The sequence below is a fragment of the Spinacia oleracea genome, chromosome 6 (assembly GCF_020520425.1).
Source record: "Spinacia oleracea cultivar Varoflay chromosome 6, BTI_SOV_V1, whole genome shotgun sequence".
In the NCBI taxonomy this organism is placed as follows: Eukaryota; Viridiplantae; Streptophyta; class Magnoliopsida; order Caryophyllales; family Amaranthaceae; genus Spinacia; species Spinacia oleracea.
The window spans coordinates 123,030,612-123,053,606 of NC_079492.1; the positions used below are offsets into that span (position 1 = coordinate 123,030,612).

Below are 22,995 nucleotides of genomic sequence, written 5' to 3' on the forward strand. Positions count from 1 at the left end.
CGTTTTTGTGATGCATCAGGCCAAAAAATTAGCCACTCAAAATCCCGTGTTTACTTCTCAAAAAATGTGGGAAATTCAACTCAAGCTGACATTTGCAATACTCTGGGTATGGAGGCAACTGATGACCTCGTAATGTACTTGGGTATGCCGACCTTGACGAGAAGAGTAACAAAGAAAACCTTCATTCATTTATGCGAAAAAATAGACCGCAAGTTAGCTGGATGGAAGACAAAATACTTGTCTTTGGCTGGACAAATTACTCTAGCAAACTGGACAGTAGCAACACTTGGGTTCTACTCTATGCAAACAGCTAAACTTCTACGAACCATCTGTGATGATATGGAAAAAAGAGTAAGGCTTTTTATCTGGGGAGGGAGTGAGGATGTGAAGAAGGTCCACCTTCTGTCATGGGAGGTGTTACAACTCCCTAAGCAGCAGGGAGGTATTGGGGTGCGATCAGCGCGACAAGTTAACTCCGCATTCTTAACAAAACTTGGCTGGAGGTTACTAACTGAACCAAACTCACTCTGGTCTAGTGTTCTCCGAGCCAAATATTGCAAGGGTCGCTGCGACATAGATATGTTCGAGCCAAAGTTAGGTTGTTCCAATGTTTGGAAAGGCATCACAGATAATGCAAGAATCCTTTGCGAAGGTATGAGAGTTGTTGCAGGGAATGGAGCTAGGACACTCTTTTGGGATCACAAGTGGGCAACTCCCAGACCACTATGCGATCTTGTCACACAACCAGTTCAACGGAACTTACTGGTGCGACGGTTCAGGAAATGTGGGACATTCCTCTTTGACATGGTAGCCCACTAAACTTTGCATCCTTTCTTGACAAGCATTAATGTACCTCTCTTCTTCTACTTGAAACGCACCATTTCCATGGAGACCAATATATTTAACCTTCATCCTCTTCGCCATGTTTTAATACAACGAAGAATTTCATATTGAAAACTAGAGTTTTTCAATTAATTACACAGATTTTTGTACAGAATGGCAAATTTTTTTTTTATTTTTTTTGACATACCAAAATGGCCAAAATTGCAGTACAATTTTGTTCGCAATAAATGAGTTGTTAAAATCAATTGCCCAATTAGCTACTCCCTCCGTTCCTAAATGTTGTATCTGTTTCCATTTTAAGCGTTCCCTTTTGTTGTATCCGTTTCTATTTTGGACATACATTTTATCCTAAAATACCCTTACATTTCTATCTAATTACCAAAATACCTAAAGATTCTACCCATATTCCCACCTAAATTTCCCAACCCCTATTATTTAATTCTTTTCCCTTCCCCATATACCCACTCTCTCACCTCCTTTATCACCCTATCATTATCACTACTCCCTCTTACCTTATTTCTTTATTATTTTCTCTCTTTTTTATTATAATCCCTTACCTACAATCATTTTTCTTACGCCCAATCATTACACTTATACCAATACAAATCAAGATTTCAATTTTCTTAAAAACACCCCACTTTTCCAAATGGATACAACATTTAGGAACGGAGGGAGTAGGTATCATTTAAATGAAGATCATGATCTACTTTTCTAACTTTGAAGGTACTGCGAAGTGCAAAGTTGACTTTTTTTTTAATTTTATGTTAAGAAATTAATTTTTACATTTAGCAACACCTTTACAACCAAAAATAAAAATCAAGGAAATTTGTAAATTAAGTGAAATCAATTAAATTCTGAAAATTATCAAAGAAAATTAAAATTAGAAAATAAATCCTTCCCAACCCCCAAAGCGGAAAGTCACCGGACCTCCGGCACATTCGATAGAGGAAAGAGAGCATGGAAGGAAGGAGAATCAGGTTCTCTTCATGCCATTGCCGGCACATCATTTTTCTAGCTTCCTAGTACCATTAGACTGAGATCATCAACGTTCCTCGACTTGTGCACCCTCTCCTCTATCTCTGTTAATCTAAAATGGGGTTCAGATTCTTCAGATTGAATCCCATTTCCAACCCATACCTCTCAAGAATTTCCTCAATTACCCACAAAAACTCAATCTTCACCCATCAAAACCCATCAAAAATTACATCTTTAACTACCCAATTGCAACAATTTAATGACCCCTCCTATGTCACAATAAACCCACCAAATTTCCAAACTTTCAAACGCTGGCATTTTGGTCACTCGCATCATCATCATCAGGGCCCACATCAAGATTCTAGCAAGAAGAGTGAGGACATCTTTAGGCTTGGACTTGCTGCTGATATTGGCTTAACTGCCGGAAAAGCTGTCACCGGTTATTTATCTGGTAGCACCGCCATCATCGCCGATGCCGCACATTCTCTCTCCGACGTGGTAATTCATCACTTTTTTACCCCTTTACCTCCGTTTTTCCTTGTAATTTTAGCTTGTTTCTGTAATTATTTTGAAGCTTATGTTGTTTCATTTGATGGGTTGTTTGGCAATTTGGCGCGGAGGGTTGTTTTTTCTGATTAAGAGTGTGCAATGTATATATTTTGTTGGCATATTGAGTTTTCAGTACGAAGTAGTATGCCTATGCATACTGTTTGTTGGACAGGCTAAGGAGTGAATGCTAATGTTTTTTATGATACTCTGAGACTCCAAGTTTTCGTATTTTTGATGGAATATGTGCTTAGTATGTATACTCAGCAAAAGTCTTTGTAACCGGAGTGAGTCAAGGAGCCGGGTGATGTTTATGCTTTTTTCGGAATACCTGTCTCGGGGTTTCCGGATTTATGGCTGTACTAGCGGTTGAATTTTGTTCTAGAACAATACATGAATTAGTTGTTGAATGTAAATATTTGATTTCAGGTCAAATGTCAAAATTTTATTCCAAAAAACTCATGGTATGTTAATGCAGGTCATTGTGATCTTCCTCTTCCTGTAAAATTGACTATTAGTTTGTACTATGTTGTAGTAAGTTTTGGAAAATACAGAGAATCATTCTTTGGGTAAAGGACATAGTTTTTTGAATGGAGGTAGTAGGACTTTTAATAAGCCATTCTCTAATTGATGACTTTGTGTGTTCTCATTATATGGAATTACTTATGCCTTTAGGTGTGAATTTTAAAGCAATCTTTAGTGTGCATATTTGTCAAACAAATCACCTAGATGCAGTTACATCCCCCCCGCACTTCCATATAAGAAGAAAAAGCGACTTCTGCATCCTAGGCCACTGGCCGAGATTCTGGGAGTCAATTTAAGGAATTGAATTACAATACCATAACTATCCTTCACCGTTTCAATTTTTCCCTAGTTGCCATAATGCCATCAGTGTAATCTTAATTAAAATTCACTGTTAAGGCTTAAAGGTATCTAAGTGTAGTATAGGAAAATTCAAAGTTTAAATACATAATTTATGAAGTGCCCTACTATTTTCAGATGAGCCAAAATATAAATGCGGCTATTGGTAGTGAACTCAAAATATAAATGCGGCTATTGGTAGTTAACTTAGTTACTCAGGCGATTAGATGTTGGTTTATATGTACTATTTTCTGAGTCAGCCTACGTTAAGTGCTAGGTTTTTGAAAGAAAGTTAGAACCACCCTTGGAGGATTCACAGATCATGTGGTTAATTTGAGTAAATAGGGTGTTCTTCCCTAAGAAGTCCCTCATATCCTTTTTCGTGTTTTTTCTGTCAAGAGAGGCAAGACATGAATTAGATAACAAAAATATTTTCCTCCAACAAAGAATTGTCCATAATTTGCTTCTTTAGCGTAGACAATCCCCGTCTTTTGGATATTTTATCGATTTATATAGATGATGGTGATATATTTCTGTGTGCTTACTTTGACTACCATTACTGTATTGTAGGTTCTCAGCAGTGTTGCTTTACTCTCATTTAAAGCTGCGAGAGTGCCTAGAGACAAAGAACATCCATATGGTTGGGTTATTTTCCTTTTGTTACACATATTGTTGTTTTAGGTCTAACTCTAACCTATATATTTGTTTATTGCATTTTATATGTACTTTTCCATTACGAATTTGTTTGTGGCATGAATGTTCTTTTGTTAATCTTTGTTGTAATATTATTGTAATTGTTATTTTTCATTTCCCTTGTACACTTTCAGTTTCCACTAGCCATTAGATAGCTGTCTGTATTTACCAATCATTGTCTCTTAATAGCTTTGTAAAATTATAGTCCCTGTCATTTTGTTTGTCATGGAGGTGTAATATTTAGTGTTCTTTACTTCTTTAGGATTTTCCTTTCTTATCTAAAATATTCAAATATAATTCCTAGATACTTTTTTTTAAAAGGTTCTATCTTCTACCTTCCAGTACTGGAAAATGAAATTTCACGGCATTTTCTAAACGTTCATATATCCAAGTTGTTTCATATAGAAAAATGGCCATGTGGTCTAGTTTACTAGACTTGAGATCAAGTGATTTGTATCTTTGGATTTTAGGCTTGCTTTTTAATTTACTTCCACTTCAAGATGAAAACAATAATTCTGTCGCAAAATTGTATATCGAGTAGTTCTTCAGATCTCATTTTTCTTTCTATGTATTTTGCAGGACATGGTAAATTTGAGACTCTAGGAGCACTAGGAATCTCCGGCATGCTCATTGTAACTGCAGGAGGTATTGCATGGCATGCTGCTGATATTTTGCTGGTATGGCCTACTTCTCTGTTTCCCACAAACTCAAATACTCCTATTAAGTGTGTCTACTTTGCATGAAAGTGCGTGCTCATTCCGTGGAATAATATAGTGGTCACCTGTCACAGTCTCTGATAACTCCATTATTGTAGCGTTGGTTATGGGTTATGGCATCTCTAGGAGGTTAGAAGTCCGGAGGGGATTAATCATTTTAGAGTGAACTTGAGGTTGATAATTCAAGTGTTGTAATGTTTGCAAAGGCTATATTAAGTACATTAAGGGGAGTTTGGTTTGCCAAAAGGAAAGGAGAAAGGAAAACAAAAGTCTTTGATGTCATAAGTTGTTTGTTTTAGAAGTATTGAAACCATTACTGCTATATTGTCGAGTTCCCTCTGCATCCACTACAACCTTGCGCTCCCCCTTTCCCGTCCTATTGCCCACCTTCCTCCCTCGCTCTCCTTCCTCTTCCCTTCGTCGGCGCCTTCCTTCCCCTTCCCTTCTCTGGCGCCTCCCTTCCCCTCAACTCAAGGTAATTTTTTCTCTCTCTGTCTTCTCTCTCTTAGATCTGGTGGTCTAGGGTTGGGTTGAGTTGTTTTTTTGGGGGTTGGGGTTGTTTAATGGTTGGGTTGGGGGGGTTTCGGAGTGGTTTCGGTTGTTTTTAAATGGGTTGGGTAGTTTTTTCGGGTGGTGGGGTTGGTGTTTCGGGTGGTTTGGGGTAGTTTTTCGAGTGGTTGGGTTGGGATTATCTTCCTCTAATGGTCCCTTGTGACTGGTGACCTGAACTACGGGTAATGTTTTTGTTATTTTCCTTTTATTACTCTACCAAAGTGAGGCCATGGTGAGTGGGGGCAGTGTGACTTTGGAGGGAGAAGGTCGGCGATGGAGGGAAGGGGAGAAGGGGTTTTTTAATAAATAAAATAACAATAAACAAATTAGAGTAGGACACATGGACAGTTAACCTGTTACAGCCGTGTTGGGACCATTAAAAGAGGATGGTTCCAAAACTTTGGATTTTGAAAAATAACTCAAAGGTGGGATTATGTTCTGCAAACTGCCCAATGGTGGGACTATTAGATCCATTTTTCCTAATAAATATTGCAATTAATGACTTTGAGATTTTGTGAAGTCACAACTTTGGCAACAATTTCTCTGTGAAAATTTTGATAAAATGTACTCCCTACCCCCTTTTTTGATTTTCTTGTTTGGATCTTGAGAGATTCCAGTGCAAATGAGATCTAATACTTTAATGCTAAATATATGTGAAAAATATAGTCATGTGGGTTCTTGTTAGATTCGGCTCAATATTTAGTTTCCAAAAGTTAGATTTTTTAATTTATTGTAATACGTAGAGATATTGGTAATAATCATAATATGATAGACATTGAAAACTGTGCAAAAAAAGCAAAAAGGACAAACAAAAAAACCCCGTAGGGATTAGGTAGTATTGAAGTCAGGTTTTAGTGACAATTTTCTAATTTGTCCTCTGGTTACATAATAGCCACCTATGAACATCATACTCTGATTTTGAAATTTGTGTCACATAACTGGTTAAAAATCTGAAGACAGATTAAAATAATTCTGCTTGGTATTTGTGTGTTTTCTTTAGGATCAATGAGGAATACTGGGAGTAGTTTATCGAGACAGCTTGTTAGTTGTAGTGTAAATATTTTACTGTGAGAGTGACTATGATGTATAAATGGTTGGGCTGCCAGCCCACTAAGGCAAATCCTCCATTTTTTTCAAAATCTACTTCAGTCAAATGTGAATCCTTCTAATTTAGTTGCTTCCCTTTTTCTTGATGCTTGTCAGTTGTAAAATTGTGTAATAGATAATCATGGTTAGAAACTTGAAAGAAATTTGTGGTTTACTAATAATCATGAGGTTGTATGTTCTTCGTATTATATAGTTATACTTATTTATGTTCTTTAAATAGATAAAATGCTACCCGATTCCTTACAAAAATATGTTTCTCTGCAGGCTTGGTTTACAGCAGCCCCTGAAGTTGCTAGTCATTCCTTGATGCATGAGCATGGTAATCATAGTGGGCAATCTGGGCATGACCATAAGATTGATATGCAGCACCCAATTCTAGCTTTAAATATGGTTATATTATCCATCGCTGTTAAAGAAGGGTATCTTTTTAATCCGAGGCTAGCTCCTCTACCTTAGTTGTTAACCTTTTGGATTCTGTTGTTTGGTTTCTCCTTTTCAAGGACTTTGTTGCTTGTTCAATCTGTCTGATAATCCTGTTTTTCATAATGGACCTCATATTCTTTCATTTTGATATTAATTTGATGCTTTAAATGATGTACTTCATCCATCACAAAAACAACTCAGTTTTGCTGATTTTTTAAGGCAGACACACGCCTGCACTCTGCTAGGAGCCCCTCTCTTACCTCCGTGATTTGCATGAAGCACACACAACTTGTATCACCTCCAAAATGTCAATTTAATGACACTTTGACTTTTTGTTACCTAGCAATGCCAATAAGACCCTCTAATTGATTTGACGATCTGGCTTCTTGTCTTATATCCCTTAACTAGAACATGTTTTGTACTTTATTTTCTATTCGAGAAATGGCTTTAGCTTGCTCTAAGGTAAATCTTGACTTGGTGGCCATTCTTAGGGGCTTTTCCCGATGTATTGATTCATATTATTGAGATCAATGATAATGGACCCAATTATGGTGCTTGATACAAGCTGAATGAAGTAATTATGTGCTTCGTAAGAGTAGTATTTGTGGGCAACCTTTGCTACTACCAGTATATTTTGACATTTGGTTCATGAAACTGACCCATCCTGAATTTATAATACTTTGAAAGATAATAGTAATAATAAAGGAAGCAATGTGTGTTGTATTGTGTTATGTTTCATAACTACCCGTATTTGCCTCTCAGATTGATACCTTATCAATGTGCCATTCCATTACAACCTTAACAGAAGATTTTGGACAGCTGTACTTAAAAAAATCATCTTCGTTTGGATTGGAAGGAGCGATATTATTCCAATTTATAACTGATTTGATAAAACTAATAATAATAATTTCCTACAAACATTATTTAGGTTTTTCGTTACTTGACTATATCTCTTGTGAGAAACTTCTGTGTCATGTTTCCTATCTGATCCCCTTCATTTTGTTTCTTTTGTTACTTCATGCTTAAATGCACTTAAAGTTTTGAAGACTGTGCTTTACATGTTTTATTATTATTATTGCAGTCTTTTTCGGATAACAAAGAGAGCTGGGGAAAAAGAAGGCAGTGGGCTCATGAAAGCAAATGCATGGCATCACAGGGCTGATGCTATTTCTTCTTTTGTTGCTCTTATTGGGGTAGGTAAGGACTGTCTTTTGTGAATTTGAATATCCTAAAGATTGAATTTGTTCCCCACAGCCTCAGTCAATTTGACAATTCTGAAATTCATTACCACTTCATTTGGATATCAAACTTCTGCAGAAATTGATTAATGCAAAACCATTAAGCTTAGTGTGGTGTATTGCAGGCCCGGCCCTAGGGGGTAGGCGAGGGGTGTGACCGCCTAGGGCCCAAGGCGGAAAGGGGCCCAAAATTATAGTATGTCCAGTAAATTAGTATTAGTAATAAACAACACATTAAATACACATGCTATTTCCTTGGCTCATTGGTAGAAAGTAGGTGTTAAAGTTTAAACACTTATCATAGCTCTAGGGTTCGACTCCCCTCTATGTCTTTATTATTTTCTTTTTTTAACTTTGTCAATATTTTTATTTTTGTGTTTGTTAGCTTGTTATGTAATTTTTTATTTAAATTTATTTTTTAGCTACTAATTTTCTCATTTATAATACTTTGTATATATAGTGTCTCAATTATTTAAACCCTTTATTTGTATTTGCTCTGTCCTTTAATCCTTTACAAGATAATTAAGTTTTACATTGAGTTTATGTACGTAGTATTTGACTTTTAGTACTCAGTTCTAATAGATGTAACTATTTGTGGGCGAAAAAAATGCTTATTTGTCTATAAGTTTTAAAATAAATAGCAAATTTTAATGATGACAAAATTAACTGATACTTTTATATGCTCGAAATGAATCTTTTTTTTTAAAAAAAATCTCTTTTTGCATATTAATTATCTTGTAATTAAGTAAGTATTTATTTTATTGAAATATTTCAAGAGATCGACTAGAGCAGGATTTTGAATTCTATGATCTGCAAAGGAGATATAATAATTTTTTTATTGATTTGAATTCAACAATATAATGGTTTTAACAAAAAAAATGATATTATTTCAGTTAAAGACGTATCATTTCGAAAGGGGCCCTAATACCTTATTTCGCCTAGGGCCCTCAAAATGTCAGGACGGGGGCTGGTGTATTGGGAAATTTTACACTGATAAATTTGTGTCATGTTTGCATATATGGGAAATTGATCTCGCATTAGCATTTGGAACTCATGCTAGGAGGCTTAGTGTAGTTTGTTATTAAGCAGGGTCTCTTTACCACTTCTCTTACTCTTATCCAGTATGCTTCTCGGAGCTGCACTCAGTAGGACATAGTTACTACTTACTAGGCATATTTGCTTCCTGTTCATTATTGCAAAATCAAACACAGATGTCACTCCCTATGTTATTGGACTCTTCATTTCACCTCAAGTACTTGTGTCGACATGGGTAGGAAACATCGATACTTCACTTTGGGTCAGAATCATGGAAAATTTACAAAATAATTGAGTCGGACTCTTGGACACGTACCCGTGTGAGACGCAAGTACTCGAGTCCAAAGGAACATTGGTCACTCCCGGTTAGCTGAAGCTGTTTACTCTTACGTAGGCAACCTACTCTATTTTGCTCTTATTCTTTGCTAGAAAGCCTCATTAGTTACATCTGCCATGGTATATTTGTTTCATAATCGTCATTCGTATCAAAGCTGGCACAAAAACAATCTCATGCCTTCTTATTCTTGGTTTGCGTTTCCCCATCCTTGTCTCGGCAAGACCTTGTCTAGTACAGGTCATTAGCTTTTGAAAGTTGGGATCTGTCTCAAGAGATAATGTTAGTGGAACTGTGGAAGTTTGTGGTCCAGATTTCACAGTTGAAAGAGGCTTGATAGCCTGATATCTCACCTGTTGTGGTGATTGATCTGCCATTCCATTGACCTAATTATATTTTACTCCCTCCGTTCTTTATCAATTGCAACATATGAATTTTCACACTGTTTACACACTAGCCTTTCACAATCTATTGTGTTTTTTACGTAAGGAAAAATAGTCTTGGGGTCTTGCTAGATTGTCTCAAATATATACATCCTTTCAAAACATCAAATCTTTATAATTTTTACTAAAAGGTAATTAAAGATACTAGTATGTTGCAACTGATAAAGAACAGAGGGAGTGGAAGATCAAAAGGTCTTGCGCGCACAAGGTGTACAATAAATTTATTGTACACCAAGATAACTTTTACCCATTTTTTTGTAACTTTAACCTAGTTTTGATTAACTTTTATAATAGTAAAAAAAAAGTTGATAGAAATGGTTAAATGATTAATTTTATACATTATTAGTAGTTTTGAAGAAATATGTTTTACTAAAATGAAAAAAAAATATCACTAATAAATAGATAACTTTTACATATATAAGCTTAACTTTTAAACATTTTGAGTTAACTTTTACTCCGGTGTACAATATTTATTGTACACCCTTTGTAAATAAGAATTTGTGGTGGAAGATATCATCAATTTTAAGTTGTGTTATGAATATGAAATCAAAATTGTGACCATACTGTGTTGGTTTGTTGTTTTGACTGACAGTAATTGTTGCTGACGAGTATCTTTTAATTTTGACCTCAGGAGGATCCATTGTAGGTGTAAAAATTCTTGATCCCCTTGCTGGACTTCTTGTGTCTGGCATGATTCTAAAAGCAGGTCTGGAAACTGGTTATCAGAGGTATCTTGTTTGTCAGCCAACCTATACCTTATAGATTGATGTCTTTATTATTGTTGTGAATTTTTCCTACTATATTTCGCATGTTATCTTATTATTTGCTCATCCTTATCATAAAAAATTGAATGGATGAAGGGGAAGGAATGATGGAAAAAATAGTATAATCATATTTCCCACTTTACTTGCTACCACCCTCTGTCAGGGCCGACATCTGCAGTGTTCTATCACTTCTATGAGAACCACCATCATTACATTTTAGGATGTTTCACAACAATAATCCCAACTATGGACAGTTTTCCCATAATAATCCTAACTATGAGTTATACCACAAAAATCCGAACCATGGGAGGTATCTTCTCAAAATGATCTGGCAACGTGTAAAAACTGGTATAGAAGGTAATGTACCCACGTGGAAAAATGTAATTGATTACTTTTTAACCTTTTTTTTTCATTGCCAGTTTCCCTCTCTCACATCTCCCACCCCATTGCAACTCCTCTCCGCCACAAGTCGATCCCCCATCTTTTTGCCCAGCAACCATCCCCCTCCTCGGAGAATAATTTCCTGCCATTTACTGCCTCGTCTTGCCTCACCACCGCATATGACCTCCTCTACCATTTCTTTGATCAAACTTAGCTTACGAGCGTTGTAGGAAGATACGCTCGTTGTGTCACTTTGCTAAAAACAGGTGAAGAAATGGTCATTTGAATACCCTGAAGAAAGATGAGTATTTGACACGTGAAAAATACTCGTATTACTTTCTTCCGTATAGGACTTTTATTAATGAAGATGTTAATTTGAAGTTTAAACTTCTAAATACTTGGTTTTTGTTCAAATCAAAAGGGGAGAACAAAATTCTGGCAGGGGTAGGAGTAGGACCGTAGGAAGGGGGTTGGGTTTGACAGGGTAGGTAATGGTGGTGGTGGTTTTGCAGTGGAGGCTGGAGGGAAGGAGTAGTTGCTGGACAAGTGGTCAACATAATACAATGAATTTAAGAACGGGACATTTTAGTTGGCAGCAAACTAGAACAAAAGCGAAAATGGAAAAAAGGAGTCAGCTAACTGGTTAACCAGGTAAACTAGTCACACCGGGTTTTATTTTGGGAATACAACTCACATAGTTCTGATTTCTGTGGGATAACACATACTTGGGATTATTGTGGGAAGACTATCCATAGTTGGGATTATTGTTTGAAATTTTCCTTACATTTTCTGCCAACTCTTTCCTGGAACTACACTGTCTAAAGTTCAAACTAGACTGCTATAACCACTTGCAGTTCCGCTAGAATTTCCAGAATCTACCTCCCGGTTTCTACACAAGCTAAGACTGACATACGTCACTACTCCTCCTCTTAAACAAGTGATTTACAGCAAGTTTGTCCCTGTTATGACCAGACGCACACTGCTGACTGTGTGATACTTGATGCTGTTATCATCTTATCATCATAAACTGTTTGTCTGATAAAATGTACCTTGAGCATTTTGTAGCCATTATATAACTGCCTTTTTATAAATTCTCAACAATGTACATGTTTGAGGGAGGCTACATTCAACTCAGGATGGTCAGGCGGTATGCTTTGTCGTCCAGTCCTTTACATCAATTAATTGGTTTGTCTAAGCTTTGAATTCATACAATTTCCTCTTGGACTGGTCCTTGTCGATATGAATGTTTTTTATTGTTGGAGTTGGAAATGAAGTTGGTGGCTAGGTGCATATGTGTTGTAGAGTCATGTTAGTATGGATTATAACATCTGCCAATCTTTGCTATAAGATCCGAGTTCATCTATAAATTTTCTAATGTTAATAGACATATTGCTTCTTTTAGTCATGTTAGTATGTGCATATGTGGGATATAATGGACTAAATCAAAATGGCTCTTAAAACCTATTCGCTTCTTTTCAATGAAGTAGAAGATGGACGTCCCGTTGTCGTCCCGTTATCTCTTTTGGGTCAATTGGAAACAACCTCTATGCAATTGCAAGGGCAAGGTTGTGTACACCCAACCCCCCTTACCCCGCTTCTTGCGGGAGCCTTTTTGAGGCAATGGGGTAATGATAATGATAATGATAATGATAATGAATAGACATATTGCTTCTGGGAAAATTATTGATCATCTATAATGGAAGTATACTATTGTGAAGACTGAGTCTACGACTCTACGGTGTATAATCGAGTTGAAAAACATGCTGGGGAACCAAGGACAGTACATTGGCTAACCGGATTTACCCTTTTTTGTTCAAATATTTAGTGTTTTGGAGCTGGTGGATGCTGCGATTCCACAACAGCAATTGGACCCTCATCGAAAAACAATTCTACAGGTTGAAGGAGTGAAGGTAAATTCACATTTTCTTCTTTCTTTTTTCTAATTCAAATATTATTTCCTTTGCAAACTGAATGAATGGATAGTCGGTGCAAAAATTGTTAGCTTACTCCTGTAAGAGGCATTCCGTGCAGTTCTCATAGTTCCCTACGAATCCTTCAACGTCATTGATTTTGTAAGAATACAACCACGTGTTCAATTAGATATGAGATAGAGTATTCATTTTGTTCACCATGTCCATTTCCGATGGAGCCAAAAATTCATTTGTTCTTTTGGTTGTGGGATGTAATGGACTAAATCAAAATGGCTCTTAATACCTCTTCGCTTCTTTTCTATGAAGTAGAAGATGGTCGTCCCGTTGTCGTCCCGTTATCGCTTTTGTGTCAATTGGAAACAACCTCTCTGTAATTGCAGGGGTAAGGTTGCGTACGTCCGACCTCCCCTTACCCCGCTTCTTGCGGAAGCCTCTTTGAGGCAATGGGGAAATGATAATGAATGAATGAATGTTGTGGTGGACGTGTATAAATAGTTTCTGAAGCTTTTATCAGAATACCTGCAATGACATTGCCATAATGACCACTACTCATGGAAGTGGAATTTTGACATTTTGCAGGTGTTACTTTTAGAATAAATAAAGGTCATAAAGGCTGTCATGCATTTTACCTTTTGAGAATTCTCCATTAATTTTAGGTTTTAAAGTTAAAATTTTCTGATGTCTGAACATTTGTATAATCTATAATGTTATTGAAAAAGTTGCTTATATGTGAAATACGATACTATTTATAGGTGCAATGACATGATTTTATTTTGACATCACTAAATGATCTGTCACGTGAAAGCAAGTAGAAATACTTTCACCCTAGCACTAGCAGCTGCTGAGAAGTATACTTTTGGGTCCATGTTCTGTAGCATTCTACTTGCAAAATTGTCACCTTTAGTTTTCTCTTGCTAGCCTTTTAAGTTCTTGCAACAGTTGTAGTACTTGAAAACTTGTAGATTTAAATGTCGGTCACCATCCAATTTTCAAATCGACTACTTACTCAGTCACTAGGAAACCCTAGATGAGTGCATGTGTTTTACATTGTTTTGGATTTGAGGTATAATTATAATCCTTCTACTTGTACTCAATGCTTGTGTTTGCACTACTGTTTGCTAAATGGTACCCTTGGTTATGTGTATACTCTGTTTAGGGATGTCACCGGCTAAGGGGGAGAAGGGCTGGCTCGTTTTTGCACCTGGATGTACACATAGAGGTACAGTACCTTCTCAATGTTCTCTAATTTGGATGTGTGCGTCATGATCTTGATGGAATTTGCGTCAATCAGTTATTGATAATGTTTAGTTTACTGAATTTCCATCTTTAGCTGAATTTTTTCTATGAATGAAGGAATTTTTATGAAACACTACCTTTTAGTTTACCACTTTTGTGAATCGCTACCTTTTAAGCTTTTTAAAAACAAATAACTACTTTATTTAACAAAAAGTTTGAGTACTACTGCCTTCTAACGGTAAAAACAATTTTCTCCTTTTGTGGGCCTTATTACACTCTAATGGCTATTTCTCACAAAAATCAAAAAAATTACATACAAATGAAGGCAATTTGATGAATATTTAGAGAAATTGAGGGAAGATGAAGAGGGTATACGTAGGTAAAGAAGTAAACAAGGGCTAAAAGATCATTTCGAGCGGTAAAAGTGGAAGTAAAAGGGAAAGAATAGTTTACTTGGGTTTTAGGTATTAAATTTTTGAGGTTGTATATGTGGAGTGAATCTGTCTTACCTGTTTTGGGATATTGAAAATTTTATAAGTTGGATATGGATATGGATATGGATATGGTAGAATATGTCGTTTTAGTTCTGTATATCCTGCCGGTGCTGTGGTTGGAGATGAATGATCAGATATCTCTTCAGAAGTTGTTGCCTAGTTGGATCTTGATATTGAAACGTATTTGTTGTCTTGGCCTCTCATTGAACATGAAACTTATGGGATTTTACAGTTTTTGTCATATTGATATTTAGTGTAATTTTCCCTCCTTTTAGTTTTTCCTTTTTCAGATTCTTACTGTTTTTTGTGCAACTCATTGGTTTTCTTTATTCCTTTGTTATACCTAATTGAAGACCTCTTTGTTGCAAGTCTCTTTGTACCTGCTAATTTTCTTTTGTTATCTTAAAAACAATGCAGACATGAAAGAGTTTGATTGAACATTGTGTATTTAAAGTAATGTGGACCTTGCAGGTTGATCCTTTCACCAGTGTCAGTGCTGCTCACCATATTGGTGAAAATGTCAGGCACCGAATTCACGAGTCTCATCCTGAAGTGGTTGAAGTCTTCATACACATAGGTAGATTCTTCAACAACTGTACTTTTAATCAATCCCTACGTCAACATAACGTGGAATATCTTTGCTGTTACAATGTGAAGCATTGACATCTGGTTTTGTTTTAGATGAAATTACTGAACATAGAAATTAAAATATGTTTTTTCTATTCATAGATTGGGTTGTAGAGAAAAGCATAATGAACCTGATGATAAACTTCTAATTTCAAAGATTGCGTATTTGAGCTGGCATTAGTGCTTGTTTTCACTGTGAGTCTTTTTGTGTTCCGAGTTAGTGTTTGTTTAATTTGGATATTCCGTTAAAAAAGTTTATATCCAACTAGAAATTGTATGCGAAAGATCTTATAAAGACAATCTTTAGAGTTAGGCTATCATTTGAAAGAACCTTGTGATTTCGAAAATCCTTTTAAATAGTCTAAAGAAATAGAGATATTTGTTATATACTTCGGTTGCAGGCCCAGGAACGAGGGAAGAGCGAATGGAGGGTGATGAGCTCATATGGTCTTCTTTTGGCTTGGTCAAGAGAATTTCTTCTTAGATTTTTCTAATTTTACTTCTGTTATATTGTGTTGCAGAGATAGATACTTCAAACAATGACATTTGAACCTGTTTTTGCTTCTGAAATCTCTGATATTGCAGAGATAGAATAGTTGCATCAGTTTTATTGTCGGTTATACTTCCTTGTGTGTTTATTTTAATATATTAGTATTGGAACTACTACTGCAGATCCTTCTATTTCTCAAATTTCACCAGAACTTGATGTGAAGGATGACTTGAATGACTCAGAAGAAAATTATGACATCTCCTTAAAGGACGAAGAGTTTGACAATATCATATCTGATATATTCTCATCACACTTCCCAAAGGTGAATGTTTTTCTTCTGTACCACTCCTAGTTATTTTCCCACTTCTCTCTCTATCCATGCACTATATCTATACTCTCATTTCTAGCAATGTTGATTAAATAATCCCCTGTATTATACATAGTATTTGCATTTGTCTAAGTTTTCATGTCTTGAATTCTGATACTCAAATAGTTTTTTTGAAAATTAATGGTAGCTTGTCGCTGTTGCCCTTGTAACTTGATCAAGAGTCTGTTTTATGGGAAAGTGTTGGGTGGTTGAACAAATACTACGCCGGAACTTTTTGCTGGTTTTCTAAAACACGGCATTCAGGCTTACTGACCCAAAGGTTCAATAAGCATAAAACAGTTTGTAAATCCACAATGTACAAATGTCAAAGAGTAGTTCTCTACAGTCCCCCTCTCCCCTATTGAATCGATCTCTACAGACCTGAAGCATTTTGTCTTAGTTGCCATTACTAATTCATAGGGCTTGATGTATTTTCCAGAAAGTGAAGCTAGAGCATATAACACCTCACTTGTTGCAAAACAAGATTATGCTGGATGTCGAGGTCTCCATGCCACCTGACATCATGATCAGGTAAATCATTCTTGCTATATTAAAAGAAAATACATATTCTTATGCCAATTTTTGTTACAGAGATGCAATGATGATGGCAGAAGAAGTGGAAAAGGAAATTCTCAAAACAGTATCAGATGTCATTCAAGTTCATGTTCAGTTGCGGCTGTCATCGGCTAACCATACAATTCCCTCGTAAACTGTCCTTGAGACTTGACTCTAACACCAAACTTGCAACAGATGTAGATAGCTTTATATAAACATCAAATGTTTGTTCCGTAGTAAATTGTCGTGGAGAACATGATAGACAAGAAATCTAATTGCAGGAAAATAACACTGACGATGCCATCTTAAGATGGGTAAGGTGGGCATGGGATATAAGGTTGATGTGTAGAGAAAGAATGGAAGTCAAATATAGTGATTTTTGTTCTTCAGATGCATTGTTTTGGATGTATAAATTCTCAAATTTTGGATGTGTGACTGTGGAAGAAGTCTATGTCAAAAGTAGCTTGTGTCTAAAATAGACACAAGTGACTATACTCATAAATTTGTATTTGTACTGACTAGTGTGTACTAAATACTCATTAATTTGATATTGGTACTGATTAGTGATTGTACGTTTTTTTTGGGTCCTTTCTACCAAGTTAAGTCTCAATGACTGTACGTCGGGTACTAATTAACATTGCTCAAATGTTTCACTTTGTTAAGAATTGTTATGCTCAAAGCAAGTGGGTAAATAGATTTGTCTTGTAGTTAAATTATACTTCCTCCGTTCCGCAATAGAGGCATCGTTTCTCTTTTGGACACTATTCATTAACTAACTTTGACAATTATTCTTTCACATTATGTAAAAACAAACATGGTCAAGTGATATCTTGTTAAATTCGTATCGATGTGAGGATTCTAAATATCAATTTTTTTGTAATTTTTACTTACACGCAATTAGAGATGTTAATATTCAAAGAAGCATGTTGAGATACGTGAAAAAAGAAATGATGCATCTATTGCGAAACAGAGGAATTATAATAGTGTGTCAAGAAAGCATTGTGGGAGATCACATACCAAATAAGATATGGGACAATTAAATACGGAGTATGATTCATTTATGTATACGAGGCAATTTTTAAGGGACAGAAGAGTAATGTCAATCGAATCTTGTCCGTTGTACGAATTTATTTTTGGCTTTATCTACTTCCTCCGTCCCTAAAAGGTTGTCCCATATGAAAAATTCACTTTATTAAAAACAAATGAGTAGGTAGTTTTGTCTTAGTCAGATTAAATTAGGGGTGTCGATGAACTGATACGTCCGTGAACAACTCGGGTGAACAAGTTCAGTCAAAGTTCGTTCATTGTATATAAAAGAGACCAAACAAAATTTTCGAGCTTGTTTATTAAATGATACTCACTCCGTCCCTTAATACTCGACCTGTTTTGACTTTTTGCACTATTCACATAATTCATTTTGACCCTACTTTATCAATTGGTAAAAGGTACACCCGGTTGTACGTAGCTCTACATGCAACCGGGTAGTTTTGGTTTTTAACCCCTCAAAAAGTACAATTTTATAGTTTAAAGCACATTTTTACAGGTTAAAATACATTTTTATAGCTTAAAAGCAGATACATTTCAAAAGAACACATTGTTAATACAAAAGAACATATGAGCGCGAAAAATTTGAGAGGATATGTAAACTGATGTTGGTTGCTCACCTTTTAAGTTTAGGTTTTTTCCTAATTGGAAGAAGATATTCAATATCATAATATTTGAAAACATATGTGCATTAAAATTGTAAAAATGTGCTTTTAAACTGAAAATGTGCTTTTAAACTGAAAAATGTGCTTTTTTGAGGGATTAAAAAATACAAAACGATCCGGTTGCACGTATAGCTACGTACAACCGGGTGTACCTAACAATTTGTGCTATTTTATTTATAATATATGAAAACAAATGTTACTTCCTCCGTATTTATTTAAGAGATACACTTTGTTGGGCACGGGTATTAAGAATAAGAATTGAATAACATAAAGTAATAAAACAAGTGGGGTTGGATAGATATTTTAATGAGTAAAACAAGTGGGGACCATATCATTTTAGGGGGTGGGAGGTGAGGGTGAAGAAGATAGATTATTTAATTAGATGGTGGGGTTGATAAGTTACTAAAAATATCAAGTGTATCTCTTAAATAAATACGGCCGAAAAAGGCAAGTTTATCCCTTAAATAAATACGGAGGGAGTAGTATTTAATCTTAATATTTTTATAAGTTTTTATAATATATAGTTAAGAAAATGGTGATCAAAGTTATGCATTGACAAGCGTGTCCGGTCAAAACAGGTCGAGTATTAAAGGACAACTTAGGGTTCAGCTCTAGAGTACTTATTAAAAGATTTAAGGGTAAAAAAGGACTAGTACACAAAATTCTTTGTTACACTAGTTGTAATTGATCTTTTCGAAAAATTCAAAAGACCAAGTGTGACAATGAATCTTATACACTCATCCTTTATTAACCATTAATAATCTTTTAAAACAAAAAGATTTAATTTAAATATCAAATCAACTAAAAACTGAGATTTGGTATTATTGTCCACGATTTCTGATAGGCATAATTACCAAGTTTACCATTTCTATGTGCGTTTAATACAATCCAAACACAAATTGCCGGAGGTAAATTTCTTTCATGGCGTCACTAATCATCTGTTTCCCAAATAATTGTTCGAATGCACAGGCAGTGGAGCGATTTTAGTTTTAAACTTTTAACCTCCTAACAAGGTGCTTATAAATACAGATTAATTAGTTCAAATAAGTTATGGTCCTGTAAGTTCAAGAGAGCACTTTTGAAGATGATATATACTTCGTAACAAACAAACATTGCAAGTAAAAATGAACAGCAGATGGTACTTAATTAGTTAATTTGAAAAAATTAAAAAGATTAAGTGCAAGAAAAATAAAACTCAGTCCCTTAGATGTTCAATGAATTGCGATCATTTCCGCTAATCATTACAGGTCTGTGTCTGTAATTAACTCATCACCGTTTTATTTTCTTATCAATCCCAAAACAAAATAAACTGTGGAGTAAATTTAAAATTTAGCTGCTTTCGATTATCTTCATCACAATGTTAAAATGCAAAGAAGAAAATAAAAGAAAACAACACAAATTATTATAGCTTCAAGGGAACGAGTCAATAGGAATATATATTCTCCGTATCAACCAACAAATGAAGCTCTTTTCCATACAATTGTTCAAATAAAATGAGAGATTTTTCATATTGCCAACCTCAACAATGCAATATTTGCAGATTGTTAGTTTTCAACCACAACAGAAAACAACCATAAAGATGATATAGCAAATTTAGTGTAAAGAAACAGAAAATGTAGTGACTTGTTCGAGGCCATAATCGACACAACCAGATTTCGAAAGGCACGGAGAATCACCCAATATTTTTATTGCCAACCTTCAATGCAAGATTGCATTATTCTAAAATTAATGACCTTGCTCTGCAAATTGGCTAATCTTTAGAAAAAATAAGGAAAAAGGAGCTACTGGATCAGATAATTGTAGTCTGTAATTTTAGTCGACATATTTTACATTCCGACGCTAATTTCATCACTTCAACAGCTCCATTTTCATAATCATATCATCAAAAATCAATGAAAATGCTTAAATTTCATAAATCCGAATCTAATCAAAAATCAGAAATCACATGTAATTTCATATTTAAAAAGTTTAAAAATACAGAGAAATTTGAGAGAAAAAGCTCAGAAGGATCCATTGGTAATTATTAATCAAAGAAACAATGAAGTTTCTCAGAAAATAGGTAGTTTTGAATCATCACTGCAATTTCTCTAAAAAAAAATCAAATTAAAATAACAGAAAATGCAGTAAAATGAAGGAGAAAGACGAAGCAGATAACTATGAAATTGATTGTTGTGAAATGGGGTTTATATATGATTACAGCGGCTGTAATTAGGGTTAGGGTTAGGGTTAGGGTTTCACGCAGAAACGTTCTCTCTTTCAGGTCTGGGCTGCGTTTTGGGCTTTCTTATCTGGATTTTATTTTCGGTGTTTTTAAATTTGGGTTCCGTAGGCCGTAGCCACATTGGATAACAAACAAACTTTCAACACAATCCCGATCATTGGATATTTAACATTACTGTATGATATTTGGGTCTTGTTCTCTTCGACTTATACTACCTTATTTTTAGGTTCTATAAATTCAGATAATTTCCAATAAAGTTATACTTCGTATAAATTTCAATAAGGTCTTACAAGTTCAAATAAGGTTCTATAAGTTAAATAAGGTCCTATAAGTTCAGATAATTTCCTATAGGTTTAGATAAGATAAGTTCAGATAAATTCAGGCCTTATAAGTTGAAGAGAACACAACCTTAATGTGAAATCATGCATAGGGAGGGCTGTCAAAAACTGACCTCATCTAACCGATTTTTGACAAAAACCGAAGTGACTTGGAAAAAAATCATACATTCAATCCGCATAAGCATAATGGCCCTGTACAACTACATTATCCGATTATACCCGAACTGATTATACCCGACCCGTAACCAACCGATGAGCCGATTTGACACCCGATTCATCATAGCTAATAATGTGAAAACTAGATACGTGGTTTGACAATTAGTAAACGATAAAATGATATTTTACAAGAATTTATATGCCCAATTCGCACGTATAGTAAATGATCAAACAATCTTTTACAAGAATTTAAATGCTCTTTTACTATAATTTTGCTTTGAGAATGTCTAATACTCCGAATGAAGTATATGTCTAGTTATACCTTGCAGATTGCGTTATTTATGGATAATGTTTTTGTCATTTGGAGCTCTTTGATTAAGCAAAATGATAGCTTCCAGGTATAATCGGGAGTATAACAATTTGAACTCTCTAATTGCAACTGTTTCCAGTGTAAACAATTTCTAAGAAGGTATTATATATTTATATGTCTAAATTGAGGAAATCCACGAGTTTGGGCCAAGGTCCTTGATTAGCGTTTGTATCTAATTTCTCAATATAATAAATATGTGTAATAAAGTCAAGTGAGTTCTAAACAGTAAACATGGAGAATAGTTGATATTTAATTATGGATATTTTGATATTTACCACCTTTTAAGTTTCATGTTTTTGTATTTACCACCTTATAAAATGTTATTTTATATTTACCACCTTAATCTTATGAAATATTTTAAATTCACCACCTCTTAGCGGTTTTGATCAAATTTTCGGGCCATGTGAACCTTGTTTAACTAACTTCTTCAATTGAAAACCTACTAAAAGATGAGGAAAGTTAAAGAAGTTGGTTAAGTGGAGTTCACATGGATGAAAAATCTGATGAAATTCGTTAAAAGGTGGTGAATACGAAACTTTTCATAAAATTAAGGTGGTAAATATGAAATAACATTTTATAAGGTGGTAAATACAAAAACATGAAACTTAAAAGGTGGTAAATATGAAAAATTCCTTTAATTATTTATAGTAGCATTAATGATAGTACTTGGGCTACTTCGCTGTTGGGCTTGCTGAGCTAGTTGTACTTCAAGACCTTGGACTTAATTTAATAGAATTCCATATTTGTCCTTTGGGATGTTGGCTTCCTTAGGTCCAAAAGGGAAAATAGGCCTAAAGTGAAGAACTATTTTGGGCTCCGACAACAACGTTTCTTTTTCTTATTCCCGTTTAAAAAAATCTACTCCCTCCGTCCCATAATTATAGTCTCGTTTGACCAAAAATACGAGTTTAAGAAAAAAAGAATATAGTACATGAAAAAATGGAATAAAGTGCAAATGATGATTGAGTTGTATAGAAAAGTGGAATAAAGTACACGTTTAATAGAATAGGAAAGTGGAATATAGTACATGGGTGGGGTTTTCAATACATTTTTAATTAATATAGTACATGAGAAAGTGAGGACCTTAGTCGCCAAAATTAGAAACAGAACTATAATTTTGAGACGCCCGATTTAGAAAACAGGACTATAATTTTGGGACGGAGGGAGTATTTTGTTACAACCTTTTTATTTTTGGCAACTTTATCCATTTGGCTTTATCAAACTACCATCCTCGTAGAACTCTCCAATAATGTATATGGCCACATAAAAGTCTCTAAGTACTAGAATATGTCACGTCATCTCCTTAGCAAATAATATGTTTCACATATAGCATGCATAAAAGATTTCTTCAAATAAGATTCGAACTTGGGACCTATGACACGAAAAATTGGTATCTTACCATCTAGCCATCCATTAGATATGATTTTTATTGCACATAAATACATATAACTTGGAATATCAAGTGTATAATATACACTAACTTTTTACATAATGCACACGACAATATATGATGTTCAACGTAATAACCCGGACATCGCCCGGGCCAAACAGGGTAGTTATATTTGAAAACTAGGTTAGGTCCCATGCAAC

The 22,995-nt window shown here is 35.0% G+C and overlaps 1 protein-coding gene and 3 non-coding genes across 5 annotated transcripts; 1 reads left to right on the plus strand and 3 right to left on the minus strand.

The window, feature by feature from the left end:
* Nucleotides 1-1,675: 1,675 nt before the first annotated feature.
* On the plus strand, nt 1,676-17,183 carry LOC110795439 (metal tolerance protein 2). Of its 2 annotated transcripts, XM_022000446.2 has the most exons (12): nt 1,682-2,316; nt 3,796-3,865; nt 4,498-4,595; nt 6,558-6,712; nt 7,798-7,913; nt 10,398-10,494; nt 12,737-12,821; nt 13,999-14,061; nt 15,044-15,149; nt 15,872-16,011; nt 16,496-16,587; nt 16,648-17,183. In XM_022000446.2, exons 1-12 carry the CDS (start codon nt 1,936-1,938, stop codon nt 16,763-16,765), a joined length of 1,521 nt encoding a protein of 506 aa, XP_021856138.1. In that variant the 5' UTR covers nt 1,682-1,935; the 3' UTR covers nt 16,766-17,183. The 2 variants fall into 2 exon arrangements, with proteins under 2 accessions (XP_021856139.1, XP_021856138.1); XM_022000447.2 differs by lacking the exons at nt 15,872-16,011; nt 16,496-16,587; nt 16,648-17,183 and adding an exon at nt 15,601-15,865 and having other exon boundaries at nt 1,676-2,316.
* Nucleotides 17,184-19,509: 2,326 nt separating this feature from the next.
* Nucleotides 19,510-19,600, minus strand: LOC130464451 (small nucleolar RNA SNORD25). Its single transcript, XR_008924864.1, has one exon. It is a non-coding gene; the product is annotated as a small nucleolar RNA SNORD25 (small nucleolar RNA).
* Nucleotides 19,601-19,932: 332 nt separating this feature from the next.
* Nucleotides 19,933-20,060, minus strand: LOC130464714 (small nucleolar RNA snoR86). Its single transcript, XR_008925069.1, has one exon. It is a non-coding gene; the product is annotated as a small nucleolar RNA snoR86 (small nucleolar RNA).
* Nucleotides 20,061-20,312: 252 nt separating this feature from the next.
* LOC130464711 (small nucleolar RNA R41) lies at nt 20,313-20,406 on the minus strand. Its single transcript, XR_008925066.1, has one exon. It is a non-coding gene; the product is annotated as a small nucleolar RNA R41 (small nucleolar RNA).
* Nucleotides 20,407-22,995: the final 2,589 nt, after the last annotated feature.

What these genes read in the sequence shown, in the direction of transcription:
- LOC110795439 (XM_022000446.2), top strand. Translation starts at nt 1,936, where the DNA reads ATGGGGTTCAGATTCTTCAGATTGAATCCCATTTCCAACCCATACCTC. An exon ending in TGTTGCTCTTATTGGGGTAG is followed by an intron (nt 7,914 to 10,397) that starts GTAAGGACTGTC and finishes TTTTGACCTCAG; the next exon opens with GAGGATCCATTGTAGGTGTA. An exon ending in TCTCATCACACTTCCCAAAG is followed by an intron (nt 16,012 to 16,495) that starts GTGAATGTTTTT and finishes TGTATTTTCCAG; the next exon opens with AAAGTGAAGCTAGAGCATAT.